The sequence below is a fragment of the Elephantulus edwardii genome, unplaced genomic scaffold (assembly GCF_000299155.1).
Source record: "Elephantulus edwardii isolate Elephantulus edwardi_28Jun2011 unplaced genomic scaffold, EleEdw1.0 scaffold00130, whole genome shotgun sequence".
In the NCBI taxonomy this organism is placed as follows: domain Eukaryota; kingdom Metazoa; phylum Chordata; class Mammalia; order Macroscelidea; family Macroscelididae; genus Elephantulus; species Elephantulus edwardii.
In genome coordinates this window covers 6,274,034-6,299,323 of record NW_006399880.1, presented here as the reverse complement: position 1 = coordinate 6,299,323, position 25,290 = coordinate 6,274,034, and the positions used below count along the sequence as shown (strand labels likewise).

Here is a 25,290-nt window from a genome sequence, read left to right as displayed (position 1 = left end):
ATATTATTCAAAATGGTTGACTCTGGAGAACATTATGCTGAGTGAAATATCCCAGTCACAAAAGGACAAATATTACATGATGCCACTGTTCTGTGCTTTGAGTCAACTGCAACTCACAGCCACAGATCTGAACCTGGCCCTATCTTGTGCCTTCCTAACCATCTCTGATATACTTGAGACTATTGTTAGAGTCACTGTGTCAATCCACCTTGATGGGGTCTTCCACTTCTATGTTGACCCTCCACCATTGCAAGCATGACAACCTCCAGGGACTGGCCTTTCCCAACTGTATGTTAAAGATGTGAGATGAAGCTTCATCATCCTCACCTAAGGAGCACCTGGTTGCACTTTCTCCAAGACATATTTGTTTCTCTTTTTGGCAGCTGTGGGATATTTGATGCTCTTCTTCAAAATCACAAGCAGAAGGCATCGCTTCTTTTTATGTTATCCTTAGTCACTGTAAATTACTGCTATTATTATCAAGTGGCCGAGTTCATAACCATAGATATTATTATCCAAGAAATGCTTTACTGATTAATGGGTTTACACTGGAAACCCAAAGGTACCAGCTAGAATCCACTGGCTGCTCCAAGAGATAAAGATGGACAATTTCCTCCTGTTGTTGTTGTTATGTGCCGTCGAGTAGTTTGCGACTCATAGCGACCCTATGTACAACAGCCCTAAACCCTGCTCTATCCCAGGCCAATTGCATTGCCTCTGAAACACCCATCCCGAGTGCCCCAGTCACTGAATCAATCCACCTCATAGAGGGTCTTCCCCTCCTGCGCTGTCCCTCTACTCTACCCAGCATGATGTCCCTCTCTAAAGACCTGTCTCTCCTTACAACATGTCCAAAGTATGTCAGACGAAGCCCCAGAATCCTTGCCTCCAAGGAGCAGCCTGGTTTAATCCTCTCTACGATGAATCTGTTTGTTTTCTTGGCAGTCCATGGTACGTTCAATACTCTTCTCCAGCACCACAGCTAGCTCAAAGGCGTCAATTCTCCTTCTATCCTCCCTAGTCATTGTCCAACTCTCTGATGCATAACAAGTGATTGCAAAAACCATGGCCTGTATCAGGCAGACCTTAGTCTCCAGAGAGACACTGTTGCTCTTGAGTATTTTGGAAAGGTCCCTAACCTCAGACTTTCCCATTGCAATTATATCCTCCAACGTTACTTAAAACTTCTGAAAAATCCACTGGAGAGTCAATTATGAGTCAGTCTGGACTCAATGACAATACGTTTTAGTTTACCTGTATTATCCCAGTTAATCCTTACAAGTATTTTTCAGAAAGGAACTGAAATTCATCCATTTAATAGATTTAGAAAAACACAAGCAGAAAAGAAGAGGGTAAAAATTTACCTAAGCAGATTATATTTCTACATACATATTATTATATGCCATAAATATATCTATATATAGAAAAAAAGAGGGTAAATTTTTTCCTAAGGAGATTATCTTTCTACATTCATATTATTATACACTATGAATATATCTCTATCTCTATCTCTATACATCTATCAGAGCCAACAGAGGATAAGCTTCTTAATAATAATTAGATAAACTGAGGGAAGGAGTTGCTAGTTCTAGGATGAATGAGCCATAGTTTTGGGGGAAATTACAGTTAATTGACATAACATAATCCACAATATTCTACATTCTACTCTGGCAAGCAACTGCTGAGGTCTTAAGAGTTTGCAAACAGTCATCCAAGGCACAACTATTAGTACTTTACTGACTGGAAAAAAAAGAAAAGATTTACTGAGTTAGTTCGTTTGACTAATGGACCACTAAAAACCTCAACTTCAATGACTTTTTGAGTCAAGAACTATATGGAGCCCAGATACCATTGCTGACCACTCTCAAAGAAATTAATTATAGTAAAAGGTCTTGAATAGAAGAGAAGAATATGCGGAACAAAACTAAAAATCAAAACCTCCAAGGTTACAGATATGATAAAAGATCCACAATTAACACTCTTGGTACCAACAGTTAGGAATATGGAAATGCATTGCACTGGAAATGCTAGTGGGGTCTTCAGTTAGGAAGTTTTCCAAATTATTGAGGAGTTTGAAAACTTAGTTTGAAAACTAAGGTGCATCTGATTCAGGACATGGTCTTTCTGATGACTTGCTATACATCTGAGAGCTGGACAATGGCAGAAGAATTGATGCCTTTGAGCTGTGGTGTTGGAAAAGAGCACCAAACATCCCAAGAACTGCCAAAAGAACTGATAAATATGTCTCGGAGAGGGTGCAGCCAGAGTGCTCTTTGAAGGTAAGGATGATGAGGTGGAAGGTTGGCGAAGGAGAGGAAGACCTTTGACCAGGTGGACTGACACAGTGACTGCTGCAGTGGCTCTAGTGTGTCAGGAAGTGTAAAGACGGCACAGGAGAGGACAGGGTTGGGATCTGTTGTTCATAGAGGTGCTATGGCTTGGTGGCACCTAACAACAACAATGACAACAAGTAGAATCACCAAGACTATGTATGGCCTTTAGGGTTTTAAACTTGGAACAAAACTCATCATTGCTCAACTTTTGGATAAATCATAGATAGGCCTTTAAAGAACAGTAGGAAGGCACTCACTCCTTAGAATGTTAGAGATACCACATGTCTTTAGAATGGTAGAAATACCACACACAAATGGAATTGTTGTTATGGGCTGCAGAGTCACCAGAGACTCATAGTGACCTTATGTACAATATCTCTGAAGCCTGCCCTATCCTGAGCCAGTCTCTCTGACTCCAACACACCTACCCCTATTGCCCCAGTTTACTGTATCACTCCATCTCATCTGGGGTCTTCCTCTCCTTTACTGTCCTATCACCCTTCTGAGCATGATGTCTTTATCCAAGGATTGGTCTCTCCTGGCCAAATGCTCAAAGTATGTCAGACGGAGCTTCAAATCCTAGCCTTTAAGAAGAAACTTGGTTTCACCCTCTCCAAGACAGGCTTATTTATTTTCTTGGTGGTCCATTGTATGTTCAAGACTCTCCAGCACCATAACTTGACAGCATCAGTTCTTCTTCTGTCATCCTTAGTCATTGTCCCTCTCTCTGATGTATAGCAAGGACCATGGCCCGGATCAACCACACCTTATAAAATAACAAATTTATTCTCTAGTTAGGAAGCTAGAACCTGAATTCAAGGCACAAGCTCTAAGAGAAGGATCTCTTTCTGTGTCAGCTCTGATCACATTCTCCCTTCCACTTCTATACTTGGACCAAGAGGCAGTCTTCAGAACAGAGCAAGGAGACTCTACATGGTTCAAAATCAAGAAGGGGGTCTAACAGTGTTGTATTCTATCTCCATACCTTTTTAATCTGTATGCAGAACAGATCATCCGAGACGCTGGGCTGTACAAAAAGGAATTGGTGGAAGATTCATCAACAGCCTGAGTTATGCAGATGACACAACTCTGCTTGCTGAAACTGAGGAGGACCTGAAGCACTGCTGCAGAAGGTCAAGGACTGCAGCCTCCAATATGGATTGAAGCTCAACATCAAGAAAACAAAGATTCTCACCACTGGACCAATTGGCAGCATCAGTATGGATGGTGAAAATATTGAGATAGTTAACTGTTCTAGTTTGCTTGGAAATCAAGAGATGAATTGCATTGGGAAAGTGAGCTGTCAGGGACCTCTGCAGAGTACTGAAAAGCAACGATGTCAGGCAGGAGACTAAGGTGTGCCTGATCTGGGCTATAATCTTTGCAGTTGTGTACTATGCATTAGAGAGTTGAACAGTGACTAGGAATAATAGAGAATTGATGCCTTTAACCTGTGGTGCTGGAGAAGAGTGTATTCATAGACTGCTAGAACAAACAGGTTTGTCCTGGAAAGGGTGGAGCTGGAATGCTCCTTGGAGGCAAGGATTCTGAAGCTTCATCTAACATACTTTGGGCATATTGCAAGGAGGGACTGGTCCTTGGAGAGGGAAATCATGTTTGGGAGGGTGGAAGGGTAGCACAAGAGAGGAAGACCCATGATGAGATGGATTGATTCTGTGATTGATGGTGGGGGTGAGTGTTTCATAGACGGCGATGTTGGCACAGGATAGAGCAAGGTTTAGGGCTCTTGTACATAGGGTTGTTATGAGTCACAAGTGACTCAACAGCACACAACAACAACAGAGCTTTCATGTATCCTGGCACCAATCTTCTTTTGAGTTTTGAGTCTAGAAAGCTCACAGTGCAGTGAACTCTTCTTCTCTCTTCTTTCTTGATGGTAATAAGTCCCTCTGATGATCTCTGCTGTTTTATTCAATCACTTTTACATCTCAGATAAAATACAAGCTAATCCTTCCACATTAATAAAAGTGCCCAAATTCTGCCTCATTAACATTGCAGAGGTGAGATAATTTACAACATATAATTATACCAGCTCACAAAATAGAGGATAATTACACAATATTGAGGATCATGGGCAAGCCTAATTGACACATATTTTGTAGAAACATGATCCAATTTATTACAAGTGATGTACAACAAGGGTCATTTTGTCCCCTTGGAGACATTTAGCAATACCTGGTGACATTTTTAATTGTTACAAATGGGAAAACAGTGCTTTTAGTAGCTGGAAAATAGAGGCCAGTGATATTGTTAAACGACAATGCACAAGGCAATCTTCCACAATGACATATTAACAGCACCAATTTGGAAAAAAAATTATTTCAGATGAAGCAGTTTTCATCATTGGCAGGCACTCTTCTTGGCATATACTATTAATGTGCTCTAATTTCTTAAACTGGGGAGCCACGTGGAGGATACAACACTGTGGAACCCCTTCACATTGCACAGTGCAGAGACGACGTGGACATCACTTCCCATCCTGCCCATCTTAATGTGATATAGTCTAGGAGATGCACAGTACAATAAAATCCCTGTTCCCCCTCAAAAGATTTAGGGAGTAGGACAGAAGGTAAGAAAAATCTCTGATTTATAAGGCCCCCCTTTTTTACAATCACTGCATCCACAAGGATAGATATAAAGTGCGTGCTCACATCATCATAAATAATATTATATGAGACACAGTGACTGTTGCTCTTGTGTGTCAGGAAGCGTGAGGATGGTGTAGGATTGAACAGGGTTCAGATCTTTTGTTCACAGGGTTGCTATGAGTTGTACTTGGCTAGAGAGCACCTACCAACAACAACATAATGATTCTCTGAACTGTAGATCTGAACTACAGTCACTGTGTCAGTCTATCTCACTGGATGTCTTCCTCTCTTTCGCTGACCATCCTTCTTTCTAAGCATGATTTCCCATACCAAGCTTGTCCAAAGTATGTGAGGTGAAACTTTGCCATCTTTACCACCAAGGATGACTCTGGCAGCACTTTTCCCAAGACATATCTGTTTGTTCTTTTGGCAGTCCATGAAATATTCTGTACTCTTAACCAACACCACAGCTCAAAGGCATCAGTTCTTCTTCTGTCATCCTTATTCATTGTCCAGCTCTCAGATGCACAGCAAGTGACTGAAAAAACCATGGGCTGAATCAGATGAATCTTGGTCTTCAAATTGACATAGTTGCATATATATATATTTTTTTTTTTTTTGAGAGGTCCCTGAAAGCAGACTTGTTCAGCACAATGTCTTCTGATCTCTTGACTGCGATATCAAGGGTGTTTGTTGATTGTTGATCCAAGCAAGACAAAAGCATTGGCAACTCTAGTCTTTTCTCCATCCATAATGATGCTACTTATTGACTGGTCCAATGATGAGTTTTGTTTTCTTAATATTTAGATGCAATGCATATTGAAGACTGTAGTCTTTGATCGTCTGCAGCAAGCTTTTCAAGTCCTTCTTACTTTCAGCAAGCAAGATTGTGTCATCTGCATAATGCAGGTTGTGTTGTCTTTTCTCTAATCCTGTTGTCACATTCCTCTTCATAGAGTCCAGCTTCATGAATTATTTGCTCAGCATAGAAACTGAAAAGGCACAGAGAATGGATACTTCTCTGACATACACTTTTCCTGATTTTAAACCATGCAATATTCTTTTGCTCTTTTCTGACAGAAGCTTGTTTATCCTGATTAAAAAAATATGACTTCTCTATCTATCCTCTATCTATCTATCTATCTATCTATCTATCTATCTATCTATCTATCTGATAGATAGAGATAGTATAACAGTTATTAGTTTTCTGAAAGTGCAGCCCATATGTAAATGTGTTATTAAATTGCTTTTAAATGTCTCTGGGGACAAAATTTACTTTAACAACTCTTAAAAGACAGCCACTTATTTTAAGCTCTATGCAAATCCTTCTCCACTCCTCCTATAATTAAGGAAAATTTTGCCTCCTCACTCCCTATTCTGCAACCACAAGGAAGGCAGAGTAAGTGACAAGAACAACTTGGAATCCTAGACTTTGAGAAGAGGAAGAGATCTTAGCAGTCTATTCTATGTTTAACAACCAAGTACCAACAACATTTACCTTCCATTTATTAGCTCCACAGTCTTGGCCAGATACTTGAATGCCAGGATCTAGTTTCCTCATTTATAAAACTCTCAAAAAACCCTCAATGTCATCAAGTAGTAATAAGCTCATAGTTCACACTCCAGTGGGTTTTAGAGACTGGAAATAGCATAGAGGGAAATTGTCATCCCCCCCCTTTTTTCTTTGAAGCAGCTAGTGGATTTGACCCACCTGACTTTGAGTCAGCACCAAAACTCTCAATTCACTGTTATTTCTTGCCATCCAGTTGAGTACAACTCATAATGACCCTCCAAACAGCAGTTCTGAAGCTTGCCTACCTTCTGCCATACCCACCATATCCAATACCCTTGAGCTCATTGTTTCAGTCATCTTGTTAATACACCTTGATGTGGGCTTCCTCTTTTATGTTGACTAGGCTTTTTAAAAAACTAACCCCTCCTAACAACATGCCCAAAGTATGTGAGACAGAGTTACACTATCCTTGCCTTCCTTGACTCCACTTACTCCAGGACAGAGTTGTTTGTTCTCTTGGTAGTCCATGTGATATTCAGTATTCTCCAACATTACAGCTCAAAGGCATTGATTCTTCTTATGTCATCTTTAATCATTCTTTGTGCAACTTTCCAATGCATAGCAAGCAATTGAGAAGACCATGCCTTGGATCAGGTACACCTTATTCTTTGAACTAATATAATTTCTCTTCAGGACTTTGGAGAGGTTCCTGACAGCAGATTTACCCAAAGTACTATATCTCTTGATTTCTTGACTGCTGATATCAAGGATTGTGGATATTGTAAGAGAAAGTAGTTGACAACTTTAATCTTTTATTCATGTATTATGATGTTGCCTATTGGTCCAGTGGCAAAGATTTTTGTTTTTTTGATGTTCAGATGCAATCCATATTGAAGGCTGTAGTCCTTGATCTTCTGTAGTAAGTCCTTCAAGTCTTCCTTGCTTTCAGTGAGCAAAGTTGTGTCATCAACATAATTTAGCTTGCTGATTAGTCTTCCTCTGATTCTGATGCCATAATTTTCTTCATAACGTCTGGCTTCTTGAATGACTTGTTGAGCTTCAGGGAGCTCTGGTGGCCTACTGGTAAGAAGGTGCACTGCAATCCTAAAGGCACGCGTTTCATCTCTACTACTTCCTCTGCTGGTGGAAAGAAATAATCACTTCTTGGTTCTGACTTGATAGTACTCAACAACAACAACAGCAACAGATTGACTAAGTATGGAGAAAGGACATAGCCCTGACACATACCTTTCTCATTTTTAAGCCATGAAGTTTTTGCTTGCTTTGTTTGGACAACAGTCTCTTGGTCTAGGTACAGGTTTCATGTGAACATAATTAAGTATTCTGGGATTCCCATTCTCCTCAATATTAGCCATAATTTGTTATGATCCACACAGTCAAATGACTCTGCATAGTCAATAAAGCACAGAAATCCTTCCGGATGTCAATCCACTAGACTACCTGTAAAGCAGAGATTATTGTACCCACCTCATTGGTATGCTGTAGGACTTTATGGAAAAATATGTCTAAAACCTTAAAAGTTTTTCACACATAAAGCTTGCTTGATGTCATTGTTGGGTGCCATTGACTGGAATCAAGTCATTGCTGACCCTCTATGGTTTTTTAGAGGCAGTAAATCACACACGAAGAGGTTACTCATATTTTTCCTGCAGAGCAGCTGATGGATATGAACCACAGTGCAGCTCCTTACCACCAGAGCTCCCTTACAGCTTAACATTGTTTACCATTGAGTTGGAACTAATTCTCTGGTGGGTTTTTAGAGACTGTATCTAATGGTAGGAGATCATTCATCCTTTTTCTGTGGAATAGCTGGTGGGATTCCAGTGCAGCTTCTTACCTCTAGGCCACCAAAACCCTCCATTGATGGCATATATTATCACGTTATACACTCATACCTTCCAATTAGATATAAATACAGATCTTTCTTTTTATAAATTTGTCTCATAAGTAAAGCTGAACTTGTATTCTAAGGATTCTAAACAAATTGCTTATTTCTTATCTCCTTTTGAGTGAAATGTAATTTGTGGTACACCACATCAAGCATACTGAAATAAGACCACGTGTGGTTTGCCCAAGGTTGGAAGGGAAATTCATTAAAAGTCCAGGACTTGAATTTCATTTTTTTTTCTTTTGCACACATTTTTGTACTGACTCAAATACATTTTGGCACCAGAGACTTTAGATTATTTGGAAATAAAATAGAAATCACATGATACAATATTTCTTCCAGTAGCTCATTCTAAGAAACAATAAAGTGAATGAGCTGGTTCCTAAAAGGAAATGGCTGTAGTGGGACAACATTGGCTGCCTGTATCAGAGCTGATTAAAAATGTAGGATCCACTGAGGACTTCCCCTACCTGAGACAACTAAAAGTAGCAGCATCCTGCTCATGTAATTATCACTAAGCCAATGATCACTGGAACTAAATCCTTAATACAGATTAGCCAAAGAGTAAATGGAATTAACAACTAATGTAATCAATATAAATTTATTTATGGAGAAAAGAAATGTCATCTACAGGTCAGGAGGAAAGAGATAACTGGAAGCTGTCTTCTAAGACATGAGTATTTGAATGTAATCAGGAAGACGAGCTTTTCCTACCACTGATTTCCGCCCTCCCCAATTAATAATTTATAAAGCATAAGCTAATGATCTTCTATAAGTAAGAGGATAAAGAACTTTACACAGTCAGTAATTATGTAAATCAGAAGGTGTATTTTACCTTTAGCCTTTCTTAATGAATTTTCCTTCCAATCTTGGACAGACCATGTGTTTTTGTTCTTATGTGTATAAAAGGTTAAGTGCATCTGAATTTTGTAAGAGATTATAGCTATGGCTGGTTAAAGATGGCTGCAAACTTTGGACATTTTTTTTCCCAAGCAAGAGGTGGCTTAAGAATATGCATTCTTTCCTTGAGTCTGGTCTTCTCTGTGGCTGCTTTGATAAACAAGTATTGTATGTCATAGGTTTTGCTTCGTCTTTTGTTTTTATTTATTTTTATTGTAATTTATAGTCAGTTTAGAGAGAAAACTGGTTTTCCATTCAACAATTCAAGCATGTGATGTTTTGTAACAGTGATACCAATCCCCACATTTTCAAAGAAAAGCACTTGTCCTGTTTCTCCATGTCTCATTTGTATTTGCTCTTTATTTCTCTCTTCTTGTCTTCTGAGGTTATTTGTAAGCAAATTCTGCCATTCTGATCTTGGATGATTGATTGTTTTAGCAAGTAGGTATCTTCCTTGTGTTACTGATCACCTTATATTGTTGTTGTAATGTGTCAGTTCCCATTAGAACAATTCTAATTCTTAACTGACCCTCTAGAGGGTTTTCAGGAGCTGTAAATTGCATGGGAGGAGACTGCCCATCTTTCTTTCATAGAACAGCTGGTGGAGTTGAACTCCTTGCCTTTGGGTTGGTATAGAAACTCCTTACCACTAAGCCATTAGAGCTTCCTGATCACCTTATAGATCTATTTATTATTTGGCTAGAAATCAAGTCAAGAGAGTGATTTCAGCACTAGGCTTGAAGAATGTTTAAGGCCATAGTCTTAAAGTTTCACTTGTCCCTATCAAATCAGTAAATAATTTTGAGTTTTGTCCCCACTCTGTCAGGGATTTTCTCTTGTGATCCTTTTCAGAACAGTTAGTGGTGGTAGCCAAGTACCACCTAGTTCTTGTCTCAGAGCCATAAAGATTTATGTCCATGTGCTCTGTTAATCCTTTGGATTAATAATCTTTGATTTTTCATCATCCTCTTTATGCTAAATGAGGTAAGACCAATGGCTACTCCAAGCTTTTAATAGTCCAGTTGCTACTCACCAAAATATGTTGTAGAATATTGGCCTAGTAGCAAGAAGCTGCACTGCAATCTCAAAGGCATATGGTTCAGATCCACCAGCTGCTCTATGGGAGAAGGATGGGCAATCTCTTCCTGTGGAATTAATTGCCTCTGAAAATCCACTGGAGAGTCAGCTAGGGGTTGGGTTCTGACTCGATGGTACACAACAACAACAACAACAACAGATTATGTCATTTGACTTTGGTGTTCCTCAAGACAATGGTCTTGAGCTCATAAGTCCAGTAATTGATACTTTTTAGCTATTTGATTCTGGTTGATAAGTTTTTATAATTTTGTCCTCTGCTTACTATATACATGGATCTATTTATAGTACATACAGGTATGTAGAAATACTTTCTATAAAGTCAATATGGTGGTGGGTGAACAGAGGTAGATAGGTAGTACACAGGGAAGGTGTGAGGCTCACTGGCTGGACAGTGTATCACTGTAGAAAATGATCTGGCCAGCATTCTACCCAGAGCCCTGAGTAGAAAGATCTGTCTTCCTGCTCTCAGTAGTTTGTCTTATCATATTTTAATTCCCCAGTTTCCTCTTGAGAGGAGGTGGAAGAAAGAGAAAAAACAGGATTTGCTTCAAAAGAACACTAAAGGTCTCTTCTCTGTAGTTCCCCAGGGCCTTGGCAAGCTTCCAGTCACCTGGAGGATCAATGAAGAAGAGCCTAGCGTGATATTCACCAGAATACAAGGACAAGAAGAGGGGCTGAAGAAGAAAAAAAAAAGAAAGGAGAAGATGGGCTGAGAATGGCCAAGAGCAGAGACAGGGCTTTAAACGGCAAAAAGTGAAAAAAAAATTGTTGGGAGAAGAAATGTGTGAGAAACATTTCTTTCTGTTAGAGAACTGGAAGACATCAGATGGATTCTTTTCAATAATTAGAATCCATGCGCAATCTGCAGATAAATTGTTTCCTGTGTTGTTAATTATTCGGAATCTTTACAATAAGAAAACTTTCCAGAAGGAGAGCATCAGCTCTCTAGAACAGTTGTCATCCTGAATTATGATAGACAAAGATAAAATTTAGAAAATGCATTAAAATAACAACAAAAAGTTCTTGCAACAATCCAGAACAGAAATGAAAAGAAAAAAAAAGAAAGAAGGATTTAGCTTTGAAAGACATTTCTGAAAATAAAGCTAGAATTTAGCAACAAAGTGGTCATGGGAGAAAAGTAGAAGATAACTGTAGAGAAATGTATTTAAAGACTAAGAGAATAGATGCACTTTTAGAAGTACAAAGTGGGAGAGGATACTAGTGTAGGAGAGAAATTTGGCCAAATTGGGCATGGTATAATGGAAAGATACTGAAAGATACCAAATTGACTGATTAAACTAGGAGCCTGGAACTCAAACTGGGACAAGAATACAGGTGAAATAAAAGGACAGTGTGGATAAAGACACAGTGTTGGATAAACTCTCCAAAGGACTGAAGGGAAATATCCAGGGTTGAAATATGAAGCCTCTAACATTGAAAGATACACAGTTATGAAGGGGGGGAAAAGGTAACTGTTCATGATTAGAAAGACATCCACTTTAGCTCCTTAGAGTTTGTAATTGAAGGAAAATTTGTATGCCTACTATGTATGTGTCCCACATTGGTGACATACATAGTGAGTCACATCTTTACATACAATCATTTATTTGTCCCTCAGAAGCCCTTAGGAATGGTAGGATAATTAATCCCAGAATACTTGATTGTACTTTTGCAGAACCTGTACTTGGACCAGGAGGCTACAGAGCAAGGAAACACTGTATGGTTCAAAATTGGGAAGGGTGTGCATCAAGGAGGTGTCCTATCTCCATATCTTTTCAATCTATATGCGGAACAGATTATCCAGGAGGCTGGGCTCAATGAGGAGAACTGTAGCATCAGGATTGGAGGTAGACTCATCAACAATCTGCGTTATGCAGATAATACAACCTTGCTTGCTGAAACTGAGGAGGATCTGAAGCACTTGCTGGAGAAGGTCAAGGACTGCAAACTTCAATATGGATTGAAGCTCAACATCAAGAAAAAAAAGATTCTCACCACTGGGCCAAGTGGCAGCATCATGATAGATGGTGAAGAGATTGAGATTGTGATTGTTGACAGCTTCCATTTGCTTGGCTCTACAGTCAACCCTCTTGGTACCAGCAGCCAGGAAATTAAAAAACGAATTGCATTGGGAAAGTCTGCTGTCAGAGACCTCTCCAAAGTATGGAAGAGCAATGATATCAGGCTGGAGACTAAGATGCACCTGATACAGGTCATGGTCTTAACTGGGGATGAATGAGGGAGAGTTGATGTCTTTGAGCTGTGGTGCTGGAGAAGAGTATTGAGTATATCATGAAGTTCTAGGAGAACAAACATCCAGGCTGCTTCTTGGAGGCAAGGATTCTGAAGCTTCATCTGACATACTTGGGACATGTTGCAAGGTTGAATCAGTCCTTGGAGAGGGATGCCATGCTTGGGAGGGTGGAGGGACAGTGCAGGAGAAGAAAACCCTTGGTGAGATGGATTTATTCCATCACTGGGGTAATGGGGGTAGGTGTGTCTGAGACAATAAGATTGGCAGGGGATAGAGCAGGCTGTTGTACATAGGGTCACTACGAGTTGCAGGTGACTCATAGGCACATAACAACAACAATGAGAAGATAAACCCTGAAGGACTAAATAGGTACCCCACAATCACACAGTTAATTGATGGTCAGCTTGGAAGTGAATTCAAGTACTCTTGCACCACAGGTTCTATTTGTAATCACTTGCCTTGTTGACAATTCAAAGACAGTAGAGAGGCTCACACAAAGTCATACCAAACATCCACAAGTTACATTCCAAAACCCTGCATGCTGGGTCAGACATGCATGGAGTAGCTACTATGTGCAAGTTGTAAGAATCCAAGAATGAATGAGATAAAACTAAATCCTCAAGGAATTTAGAGTCTAGTCACAGAAAGTACTTACGATGAGTGATAACTGCTATGATTATATGCAAAGTTCTATGTGAGCTTAGTGGAAGAAATAACCTTTTTTGGGAATGAAGTTTAAGCAGGAAAATCAGTCAGTGAAAAAACCACAGAATACCACAGGCTAAGGATTTATCCCATGGTTGATAGTGTCACTTGATAAATGGAGGCTCTGCACAACAGTTTCAGCAGAACTATCTCCTTATATTCCTTCTTCTCTTTCACCTACCCATTTGTGCATCATAGACAATTTCAATCCCTTCTCCAACTATCATGATGCTGCCTATTGGTCCAGTGATAAGGACTTTTGTTTTCTTGAAGTTTCAATGAGTAGCAATAATCTTCTCCTTCTTCTTTTCAACCTTGGAATTTGTTGTTGAATACTTCCTCTTCTGCATGGCCTTCCTGGAATGCAAGGCCTATCGAGAATACCTGTTGATTCCTCTGACTAGGACAGGATTTTTATTGTAGTGATGCTTTGCTTCCTTGGGCACTTTGCCCTTGAATTTGGCCTTTTCAACTTTGTCCCTTGCATTTGCCTTCTTGGCTTTGGGTTTGGCCTCAAGCTGCTTCTCCTTGATGTCCAGCTTTTCACTCTCCATCTTGCAAGATGGGTAAAGATAGCAGATTTGTATGTTTTAAGTAAATCTGTTTAAAGGAAAACTTGTGACTGAGAAACTGTTGGAGGATGCTCTAGATAGAGTGCATCAAGTTACTGGGTGTCAAGAAGAAGAGGGAAAACTCACTGGAGGTATTAACGAACACACATTACAATGCTACAGAGAACAGGGGCCTCAATAATATGAAACTAGTTTTTAAGAGACTTTCACATAATCCTAAATATAAGACAAAGTAGAGATTTCTTAGGAAAATGGGACACAATGATTAAAAGTTTCAAAATGATGGCGTATGAAGCTAGAAGGGTAGTTTAGGAATGTCTGATCTAAAGTAGAAGAATTAAGGATGATACACTCATTATGAAGGCTCCATTGTGTCTTTACATTAACTAAGAGAAATTACTATCTCTCATTCTTGTCTGTCCCAAAGTCCTCTTTCTTATGGAGCTATCATTCTCCCATGACAAATAATCAAATTTCTCCCAAATAATATGACAAATAACATTTCCTTGTCTCTTCTTGTGGTCTCATAAGTTAAGAACAGGTCAAGACTCAGGTTGCTTATGGCTGTGTTTATTTATTTTTGGGGGAAAAAAATCTAGCACCAGAATGAATCAATCTAACAAGTGTTGAGAGCTGAGAGCCCAAAAGAAGGAGAGATGGCAGATAAGTAAAACAACCAAGGTCAGAGGCAGATGAAGCAGAAAAGAGAAAGAAATATATCAGATTATACTGCTCAAGCTATTTACAGAGCCATGACTAAAGCTATATTTGTCAGTTAATAGAATCAATTGATTAATTTTTTTCACATTGCTGAAATAGATCTCATTAACATATTTTATGATAAAAAAGTTGTTAACAATAGTGTCTTCAGCAATTTACTTGACTATATACATAAGAAAAAGAAAGCACTTGTTAAAGGCTTATTTAAAATATAAACCACTCAAGTAAACTAATAATCTATCCACATGATAAGTCTGCTTATTACATGTAAAACACAGAAAGTCTATTTCTGTGAGTATGGCATTGAAGAGAAAGAATCGACTTTTTCAAGTTGTTGTAAATGGCATTCTAAGAAGAAATGTGTATTATTGTTCTGTTAATTGTTCTGGTGGCCTAGTGGTCAGGAGGTATGCTGTCAACCCAAAAGCAAGTGATTCAAATCCACGAGCTATTCCTCAGGAGGCAGATAGGCTATCTCCTTCCATACAATCTACTGCCTTTGAAAATGCGCTGAAGGGCTGCTTGTGATTCAACAGTTGTTGTTGTTGTTATGTGCCGTCGAGTCGCTTGCGACTCATAGCGACACTATGTACAACCGCCCTAAACTCTGCTCTGTCCTGTGCCAATCGCACTGTCTCTGACACTCCCATCCCGATTATCCCAGTCACTGAATCAATCCACCTCATAGATGGCCTTCCCCTCCTGCGCCGTCCCTCCACCTTCCCAAGCATGATGTCCTTCTCCAAGGACCAGTCTTTCCTCACAACATGTCCAAAGTATGTTAGATGGAGTCTCAGAATCCTTGCCTCCAAGGAGCCACCCGGTTTAACCCTTTCCAGGACAAATCTGTTTGTTTTCCTAGCAGTCCATGGTATTCTCAATACTCTTCTCCAGCACCACAGCTCAAAGGCATCAATTCTCCTTCTATCCTCCTTGGTCATTGTCTAACTCTCTGATGCATAACAAGTGATTGTGAAGACGATGGCCTGTATCAAACGCACCTTAGTCTCCAGAGAGACACCAATGCTCTTCAGTACTTTGGAGAGGTCCCTAACAGCAGACTTTCCCATGGCAATGCGCCTTTTAATTTCCTGGCTACTGGTGCCAAGAGTGTTGACTGTGAAGCCAAGCAAACTAAAACTGTATACAATCTCAATCTCTTCACCATCCATCCTGATGCTGCCAATTGGTTCAGTGGTAAGAATCTTTGCCTTCTTGATATTGAGCCTCAATCCATATTGGAGCTGCAGTCCTTGACCCTCTGCAGCAGGTGCCTCAGGTCCCTTCAGTTTCAGCAAGCAGGGTTGTGCCATCTGCATAATGCAGATTGTTGATAAATTGTCTACCAATCTTGACCCCACATTTCTCCTCATAGAGCCCAGCCTCCTGGATAATCTGTTCTGCATATGGATTAAAAAGGTATGGAGATAGGATGTGTCCCTGGTGTACACCCTTCCCAATTTTGAACAATACAGTGTTCCCTTGCTCTGTTCTGACAACTGCCTCCTGGTCCAAGTATAGGTTTTGCATTAGCACGATCAAGTGTTCTGGGATTCCCATTCTTCTTAGAGTCAGCCACAGTTTGTTTTGATCCACACAGTCAAATAGTAGACAATAATAAATATCAATTAGAAAAGTAATTTTTATACTAGATGAACACTGTTAGTGCTTTGATCCAGATTCATTAATATTTTCTCTTTTATATTGTTGTTGTTGCTATATTATTGCCTGCAACTCACAGGCACCCTATGTAGAATAGCTCTGAATTTTCCCTATCCTAAGCCGGACTCAATGTCTCCAACAAATTACCCACTCTACCCCAGTTACAGTGTCACTCCATCTCATCCAGGGTCTTCTTCCCTGCCCTGTCTCTCTACTTTTCCAAGCATGATGTCCTTCTCCAAGCACTAGTCCCTCCTGGCCATGTACCCAAAGCACGTGAGATGGAGTTTCAAAACCCTTGCCTTCAAGAAGCAGTTTGGTTTCACCGTCTCCAAGACAGACCTGTTTGTTTGCTTGGCAGTCTGTGGTATGTTCAGTCTCTTCTATAGCACCATGACTTGAAGGCATTAATTTTTCTTCTCTTATCCTTAACTATTGTCCAGCTTTCTGATGAACAGCAAGTAATTCTGAAGACCATGGCCTGAATCAGGCACACCTTAGTCTCTAGATCTTTAGTCTCTAATGCTCTTTAGTATTTTGGAAAAGTCCTTGAAAACAGATTTTCCTAATGCAATTCATCTTTTGATTGCCTGACTACTGGTACCGAGAGTGTTGATTGTGGTGCCAACCAAGCTGAAATTCCTAACAATCTCACATCTGTGATATGATAACCTTACATCTCTGGAAATTATCATTGGAGAAACTGAATATCAGTTGTAAAAACTAGTTCAGGTGCTGATTGTCAACTATTTACATGCAAGTTCAAACTAGAGCTAAAGAAGTTTAGTTAAATCAAATCCACAGGAACCAAAATTTGACCTTGACTCTATCCTACTTGAATTTTAAAACCATCTCAGGAAGAGGTTTGAGGGCTTTAACACTAATGAATGACGACCAGACGAGCTGTGGGAGGATATCAAGAATATTATCCAGGAAGAATGCCAAAAATCATCATAAAGATGGAGGAGGAAGAAAAGACTGAAATGGATGTCAGTAGAGAGTCTGAATATTGTACTAGAGCACCAAGAAGCCAAAGCAAATGGAAGAAATCAGTACTTTAAGGAGATGAACAGAAGATATCAAAAGGCAGCTCAGTTCGGAATGAGGGTTGCAGAATGGCGTATACTCGGGGGCGGGGGGAGAGCTGCGGGGGGATATTGTGTACCAATGAAGGAGTTTTTCTTTTGCTTTTTAAGGAGAAGAGTGAACTGGGGGTGGGGGGAGGAGGTGGGAGGGAAGAAAAGTGCAACGATGAATGAATGGAAATCCAAAATCTCCGTAAATGTTCATTGAAATAAAAAAAAAAAAAGGCAGCTCAGGAAGACAAAACAAGGTATCATAAGTGTGGAAATAACTGGAATCTGAAAATCAAAAGAGTTAGACTCCCTTGATGTTTCTTAAGCTGAAGGACCTGAAAACAAATTCAAGTCTCAAGTTGCAATACTTAAGTATATTATAGGCAGAATATTGAATGAAGAAAACAGTAAAAGAAACCAGAAGGAGTACACAGAGTCACTGTATCAAAACGACTTGGCTGACACAGAAAATTTATTTTTCATATGTCTGGAGATATATTTTTTTCCTCATCAAACTGGAGTTATAATAAACACCAAAATCTGAAATTTGCTCCTTCTCCCCCAGTTAATACCAATGATAAGTTCTAGGATCATATATATGTAACTACTTTTGGTGGTTTTTAATTGCTGTATTATGTTCTACTTTTAAACCAGTGCTCTATTAAAGGCATTTGTTGTATTTTTATTTACCACAGAATGTTAAATTTAAAAAAGATAAATTTTACTGTGAGGCTTTTGAATGCAATTGTGATCTTTTACAGTCCTATACTATGTGACTCATATTTTAATAATATTTGAAGATTATTTTTTAGTATGCAGTAAGCTCTCATTGCTAACAGAATTCAAATATTAACATATGGGGATTCAAGAATGGTAGTAGAAGGATGCCTTTTTTTGCTCTTAAAAGAACAGTGCCTTTTGCTGTGATCCAGAAGCATACAATCTGGGCAAACAGGAATAGAAGGCAGTTTGCTTGATTGAGTATCACCGCCCTATATGTCAGTCATCTCAGCAGATACTGCAGCCTAAGGGAGGATCATATGACGTCATGCCAGGGAATCACAGGGACAGGGATGACATCACACCTCATGAGGACGTGTGCTGTGTGCTATGACCTAGCCTTGCGCAGCCAATCTGCAAGCCAGAAGAATCATCATAAAAACAGAAGTCGGATGATGAATGAAATTATACCCTTCAGGTAACGACATTGCTTTGCCAAGTTCAGCATGGACCTTCCAGTTCACTCTTGGTATAGGCAATGCTGGAGACAACTGACATGCATCAGAGAGATGGATAATCTCTAAGCATAGTAGAAGAAGAATTGATGCCTTTGAGTTATGATGCTGGAAAAGAATATTGAACAAACAGCTATGTCCCGGAGAGGGTGAAAATAGGCTGCTCCTTGGAGGCAAGGGTTTTGAAGTTCCATTTGACTTACTTTGGTCATGTTGCAAGGATGGACCAGTCCCTGGAGAGGGATATCATGCTTGGAAAATGCTTGGAAGGGTGGAGGGACAGAACAAGAGAGGAAGACCCTGGACTCTCGATGGCACATAATATCTCTATCTCTCTCTATATCTATCTATCTATCTATCTATCTATCTATCTATCTATCTATCATCTATCATCTATCTAGGTAACTCATAGTGGCTGTGATGCTAACACTGTGACATTGATATGCCAAATGCGATAATGGTTACCCATTGTGGACAGTGTTTGGTTGAGCTTCCCCATTAAAACAAGCCTGGAAGCAGAAGTGGCAGTGACTTCTTAAATGGCTTGCCTCTGGAAACTCTATGAACAGTGCTCAGGCCTTTTTTTCGTAGGGTCACTATGAGTTGTCTACAACTCGACGACACCTAACAACAATACGTGTGTGTGTGTGTGTGTGTGTGTGTGTGTGTGTGTGCATGTATCTTTCAAAAATGTGGTTTAAGAAATTGAATGTTTATTTTTGTTAATTGAATTTAAGTAGCTACAGGTGTGTGGTGCCTATCATATTAGACTGAATAGGTTTGGGGTTTTTTTGGTCTTGTTAAAAAATTTTATTTTATACTAGTTTCCTTACATTCAAACATTCTTCAAAGAGATATAGCCCTGGTCTGTCCATTTGATGTACAGAGGTAACTCGTGGTTGCTGTGATGCTGAACACTGTGACACTGATGCATCAAATGCAATAATGGTTACCCATAGTAGACAGTGGTCGGTGGAGCTCCCCGATAAAAAAAAAGCTTGGAAGCAGGAGTGGCATCCACTTCCAAAATAGCTTGTCTTCAGAAACCCTATGAACTTGGAGAAACTATGACAGTTATACAACTGTTCAAGTCTTTCATTCATAGGGTCGCTATGAGTCATCTACAACTCAACAGCACTTAACAACAACAACTCACATACTTCAAGTGTATTGCTAGGAGAGGCTATTCCTTGGAGAAGGACATCTTGTTTGGAAGGACAAAGGTTTGACAGAGAGGAAGATCCTTAGCCAGGTGGATTTACACAGTGACGGTTGCAAACAGACTCTAGTGTGTCAGAAAATGTGAGGATGGCACAGGATAGGTCAAGGTTCATATGTGTTGTTCATAGGATTGCTGTGTGTTGTACTCAACTCAATGGCACCTATCAACAGCTTGGAGACTATTTTACCATTGTCCAGAAATATGAACACTGATCATTCCATTTGTTCAATAAGTGTTTATGAAACACTTAAATAAGTAATTATGCAATTGTTATCTGTCAGTATCCTCATGAGAGTGTAAATTCCACAGTGGCATGGACCTTGTCTTCACAAAGATTCTCACCACTGGGACAATTGGCAGCATCATGATGGATGGAGAAGAGATTGAGGTTGTTAGTAACTACAACTTGCTCGGCTCCATAATCAACATTTTTAGCACCAGCAATTAGGAAATCAAAAGGTGAATTACAATGGGAAAATCTGCTGTCAGAGAGCTCTCCCATTGCTGAAAAGCAACGATGTCAAATTGAGGTGTACCTAATCCAGGCCATGATCTTTACAATTACTTACTATGCATCAGAGAGCTGGGCAATGACTAAGGATAACAGAAGAAAAAAATTGATGCCTTTGAGTTGTGGTGTTGAAGAAGAATCTTAAACATACCATGGACTGCCAAGAAAATAAATAGGTCTGTTTTGGAGAGAGTGAAACCAAGTTTCTCCTTGGAGGCTAGGATTTTGAGGCTCTGTCTCACGTACTCTGGGCACGTGGCCAGGAGGGACTTGTCCTTGGAAAAGGACATCATGCTTGGAAGGGTGGAGGGACAGTGCAGGAGAGGAAGACCCCAGATAAGATAGACTGATACAGTACTGAGGCAACGGGAGTAGGTGTGTCTGAGTCAGTGAGAGTGGCTCAGGAAGGGTAAGGTTTAGAGCTAAAAGAACCTATGTGTAAGTCTGAAATTGGGAAGCTGTCCTTACCTCAAGAATCTTTAGCCTTCTCAGGGATGGCCAATACAAACTGTCCATGCCTTAAAGATCTGACTTCTCTACTTCTTTCTACATGTGATTAAATTTTGCCCTAATTTCATGTTATGTTCAGTTGCCCTGACTACCCTCACCTTACAAACTGTATTAAGGTTCCTGTTGTTGTGTACTATTGAATCAGAACCGACACATAGCTGATCTTTTATTGGGTTTTCAGAGGCAGTAAATTTCTCAGGAGTTGATTGCTCATCTTTCTCCTGCAGAGTAGCTGGTGGATTCAAACTGTCTGACTTTGGGTTGACAGCACAGTTCTTTACCACTAGGCCACCAGAGCTCCCTGTATTGAGGAAGGTTACTCAGTAAGGTAAACACGGGTTTACTTGCTACTCTGTGATGTACAGTTCTATATGCTTTCACTACCCAATAATTGGGGAAACCTATTTAAAACTGTCACTCTAGTAAGTAATCAAGCACAAGTGCATTAATGATTATCTTACTTCCTGGGCACTATGTAAGTGTAAAGGACAGTAAATATGAAAAAAAGGGCTTCGTTCTGTAGGAAAATGCTTTGGGGTTGAGAGAGAGACAAAACCTGTACATAGAATCTTTGATGTGATGAAAATATATAAAATTGTTCCCTACTAAACAGTAAGTGAGCACAACCCTTTCTTTGCCCTGCTCACCGGGTAGCCCGCTACTGCCTGTAATATTGCCGGTTTTACCACTCTTTTGGACCATGATTATTTGGACTTCCATAAATTGTCTCTTTCCATGCATTTTATTTTGTGTAACATGAATTTTCACACAATGTACACTGACACTCTCAAAAATCCTCTTCATGTACTGAATCCAGATTGTTGTAAGCGAGCTAATAAACACAAATTTCAAAGTATGACACATGGCAGGGCTGGCTGCCAGCCACTAGTCAAGCTTTACCCAGGTCATTATCTCTAGCTGTATACGGGAGTCTCATTACACATGCATTTAACTTAAGCACATTCAACTACGTGTTCTTGGCAGAGCAGAAGAGAGAGAGAGAAAGGAATGTAATTTAAATAGAGCAGGCCATTAAGTCTGCTGTTCCAATCAATGAGAACATAGCTCAAGAGAGGGAAGATGAATCCGCTGCTCCCTCAGCTGGCTCTGGTCCGTAAGGCCCTCCCTCAGGATGAGCAATTGTCTGAGTTGATGATGATTTTAGTACTTAGAGATCTATATTTTATGAATACCACAATCCCGAGTTTCAATCAGCTGCCTTTTCTAGTCCTTGAATAGAGACACAGTGACATGTCCCAAGTATGGAAGAGAAACAGGATCTGCTGACCTGCTTGAGAGATATTAAGAAATTTGCTCTCATAATTCTGATAGCTCATGATTCAGGCCCTGCAATTTCTTTTGGGAACTAACCTCTTTGAGAAGACGACATTGATAGGAACATATGTTAGTATAATAATCTGACTTTCAGATTGCATTTCTGCCTTTATTACTGAATACAAATGAGCAGGAATTGGAAAATGAAAAAAGTACCCATACAAATGATAAGCATATATCTCTAGTGTAATGCAAATAACACAAACATGGAAATCATTAGGCCTTTCAAATTTAAATGCAAAGAAAAAGAACAAGATTATGCAAAAAGAATGAAATGGTAGCTAGGCTACATAAAAAAAAATTAGCAATTTTTGGCATTTTATAATAATCTTTAGAATCTCCTGCTCCTACTTCCCCCATAGTTATATGCACACACACACTTACTCACACACACTCACTCCCCCACTTATGATAGAGACATATTTTCAAGCAAAGGGCATATTTCTCAACATAAGGCATTCCAAACTGCCCTCATTGCTGACTCACTGGGCATGTTCATTCTTACTACTAAGATTCCTCACAATTCTGTTCAAAATACAAGAATAAAATCTAAAGCTCTGTGATACAACTGATTTCTGGTACCTGTTGCTGCCTAAAGGGTACACTCTAAAAGTCTGGGTCTAGATCTAGGTCTTATTAAGCTGTTTTCTTCGGTGTTTAAGAAATAATTTTAAAAAAAGAAGAAGAAGAAATAATGAAGGAAAGAAATGCCTGACTAAAAATGGGACTCCCTATCAAGCCCAGAAATTGAATGAATACCTGAAAACCACTTTTCCCCCTCTCCAAGAGTAATTTCTTCTAATGAACTAGGGAAGAGAGACAGTGTGCAGCAATCCGGACCTTGTCTCAGGCACGCTCTGTGTGACTCTGTTCTTACCTGTCCAGTGAAATGCAGCACAGGTGAAAAATTGATGCGGTGGTGAGCAGAACATCAAGAGATGTCCGGACGAGACAAAACATCTCCCCATAAATCCAGATGTCTTGAACCAGCTCAATGGCACCAAAGGGCATCACCAGCACCGAAACCAGAAGATCCGCAAAGGCAAGAGATACAATGAAATAATTGGTTTTTATTTTCCTGTGAGAGAAAAGTATAAGGAGGAGTTAGTGAGAGAGTAAAAAAAGAGGTGAGGGGAAAATGGAGATGAGAGGGGAGAGGAGGAAAGGAAAGGAAAGGAAAGAAGGGAAGATGGAAAAAGAGAATTGTGTAATGGATTCTGTAAGGCTCGGGTTTTTCTTCTACAACATGATTGATACAACTCTAACTCTAGAGAGTGTGACGCCATCCCTTCTGACTCCTCCAAACTCACCTTGAACTAAAGCATCCTTCTCTTTTCTCCTCTGTCTGACCCATCTAAGTCCCAACGAGGCCTCAAGCTTTCCCTTACCAGCCTCCAGGTCTTACACAGGATCCTGGTCCCTCTTCCTGGCCCATGCAACCCTACATGCACCACAGGCCCTATTAAGCGCCAGCCACTCCTTCAGTAATCACTTTGGTCATTCCCAGGGATTCTTCCAAGATACTCGCTCACATGGTGGTGGAATCCATATTCATGACGTTTGTCAGAATTGCACTTCCCTGCTTATTTTCAGCATCATCTGCTTAGCGTATGCTTTGCTTATGGAGGATGGCAGAGATAAACACAGATACAGAACTTGCCTTTTTATGCTCGCGTAATCTCAAAGGGGCTCTGGTGGCACAGTGGGTTAAGTGTAGGGCTGCTAACTCTCAGTTCAGTAGTTTGAAGCCACCCTCCCGTAGCTCCACTGTATAAAGCTGAGGCTATCCCTTCTGCTAAGATAGGTAACACGGAAAGCCTGATTAGGGCAGTTCTCCTCGATCCTATAGAGTCACTATGAACTGGACTTGACAACAGTGGATAGGTGGTTCTCAGTCCAAAGTGTGACTTAGAATCACTTGATGAATTTTTATAATTACTGATGCTCGGTTCTCACTCTCAATCAATTACTTCAGAGCCCCTAGGGCTGTCAAAATACAGAATAGGCAGTTAAATTTGAATTTCAAATAGAACTATTTCAAATAGTGAATGCTTTTTTAATCCAGATATATCCCCAAAAAGGTGCCCTAATGGTGAATGGGTAAGCAATCAGCTGTGAACCAGAAGAACAGCGGCTTGAACCCAACAGCTTTGCTGAAGTAAAACAACTGGATCTGCTCCTGCAGAGATTAACTGCCCCTAACAAACCCATGGCTACAAAATAGATTCCAACTCATAGTGAATTTACAGGACAGAATAGAGGTGGTGATAGGGTTTCCAAGGCTGTAATCCTTATGGATGACTATCTCCATATTTTTCTCCAGTGGAGCCAACTGTAGATAACAACTGCTAGATTAAAAGCCAAATACCCAATTATTGCAGTTCCAGGGCTCCTTCCATAAAAATGATAGTCTTGAGAGCCTTGTAGGACTGTTATACTCTATTCTATAGCTCCTCTAGGAATAAAACATTACTTGACACAATACAGCAACAGCCATATATTACTAATATTTCAAGGGACATACTTAAACTATACATTTGTTGTTGCTAAGTGCTATTGCATCACCTAAGACTCATAGTGATACTACCATGAAAATATTACAGAAACTTTGCCCTGCCCTGTACCATTATCACATCCCTACCACATTCAAGCTCTTTGTTGCATCAATCTGTCTTGTTGATTATCTTTAAAATTTTCATTGACCTTCTAATTTTTCTCTTCATGAAGTCTTTATGCAAGGACTGACAAACACATCATGAAAACATGTTGTTAATATGTGAGAAGTCTCACCATTCTTGTATCCAAGGAGTACCCTGGTGCATTTTCTCCAAGAGAGCTGAGTTTATTCTTTTGGCCGTCCCTGGTATATGCAATACTTTTAACTAATACCACAACTCAAAAGCTTCTATTCTTCATCAGTCTTCTTTGTCCACTTTCCAACTTTCAGATGCATATGAAACTACTGATACATATCAAGCAAATACTTTGGTTTGGATCAGGCACACTTTAGCCTTTGCACTGGCACCTTTGCTCTTTGGCATTTTAAAGAGGTCTTTGACAGCTAATTTGCCCTATGCAAAATGTCATTTTATTTCTTAATTTTCCATGGGTATTGATTGTGGATTC

At 39.8% G+C, this 25,290-nt stretch overlaps 1 protein-coding gene across 3 annotated transcripts in view; it reads right to left on the bottom strand.

Moving 5' to 3' along the window:
- HTR4 (5-hydroxytryptamine (serotonin) receptor 4, G protein-coupled) overlaps positions 1 to 25,290 on the bottom strand; it is a 313,497-nt gene that overhangs the window by 110,507 nt on the left and 177,700 nt on the right. For all 3 annotated transcript variants that reach the window (XM_006893718.1, XM_006893720.1, XM_006893719.1), the window contains one exon: positions 23,042 to 23,242. In XM_006893718.1, the coding sequence (XP_006893780.1) occupies positions 23,042 to 23,242 (201 nt within the window). The remainder of the gene's footprint in view (positions 1 to 23,041; positions 23,243 to 25,290) is intronic.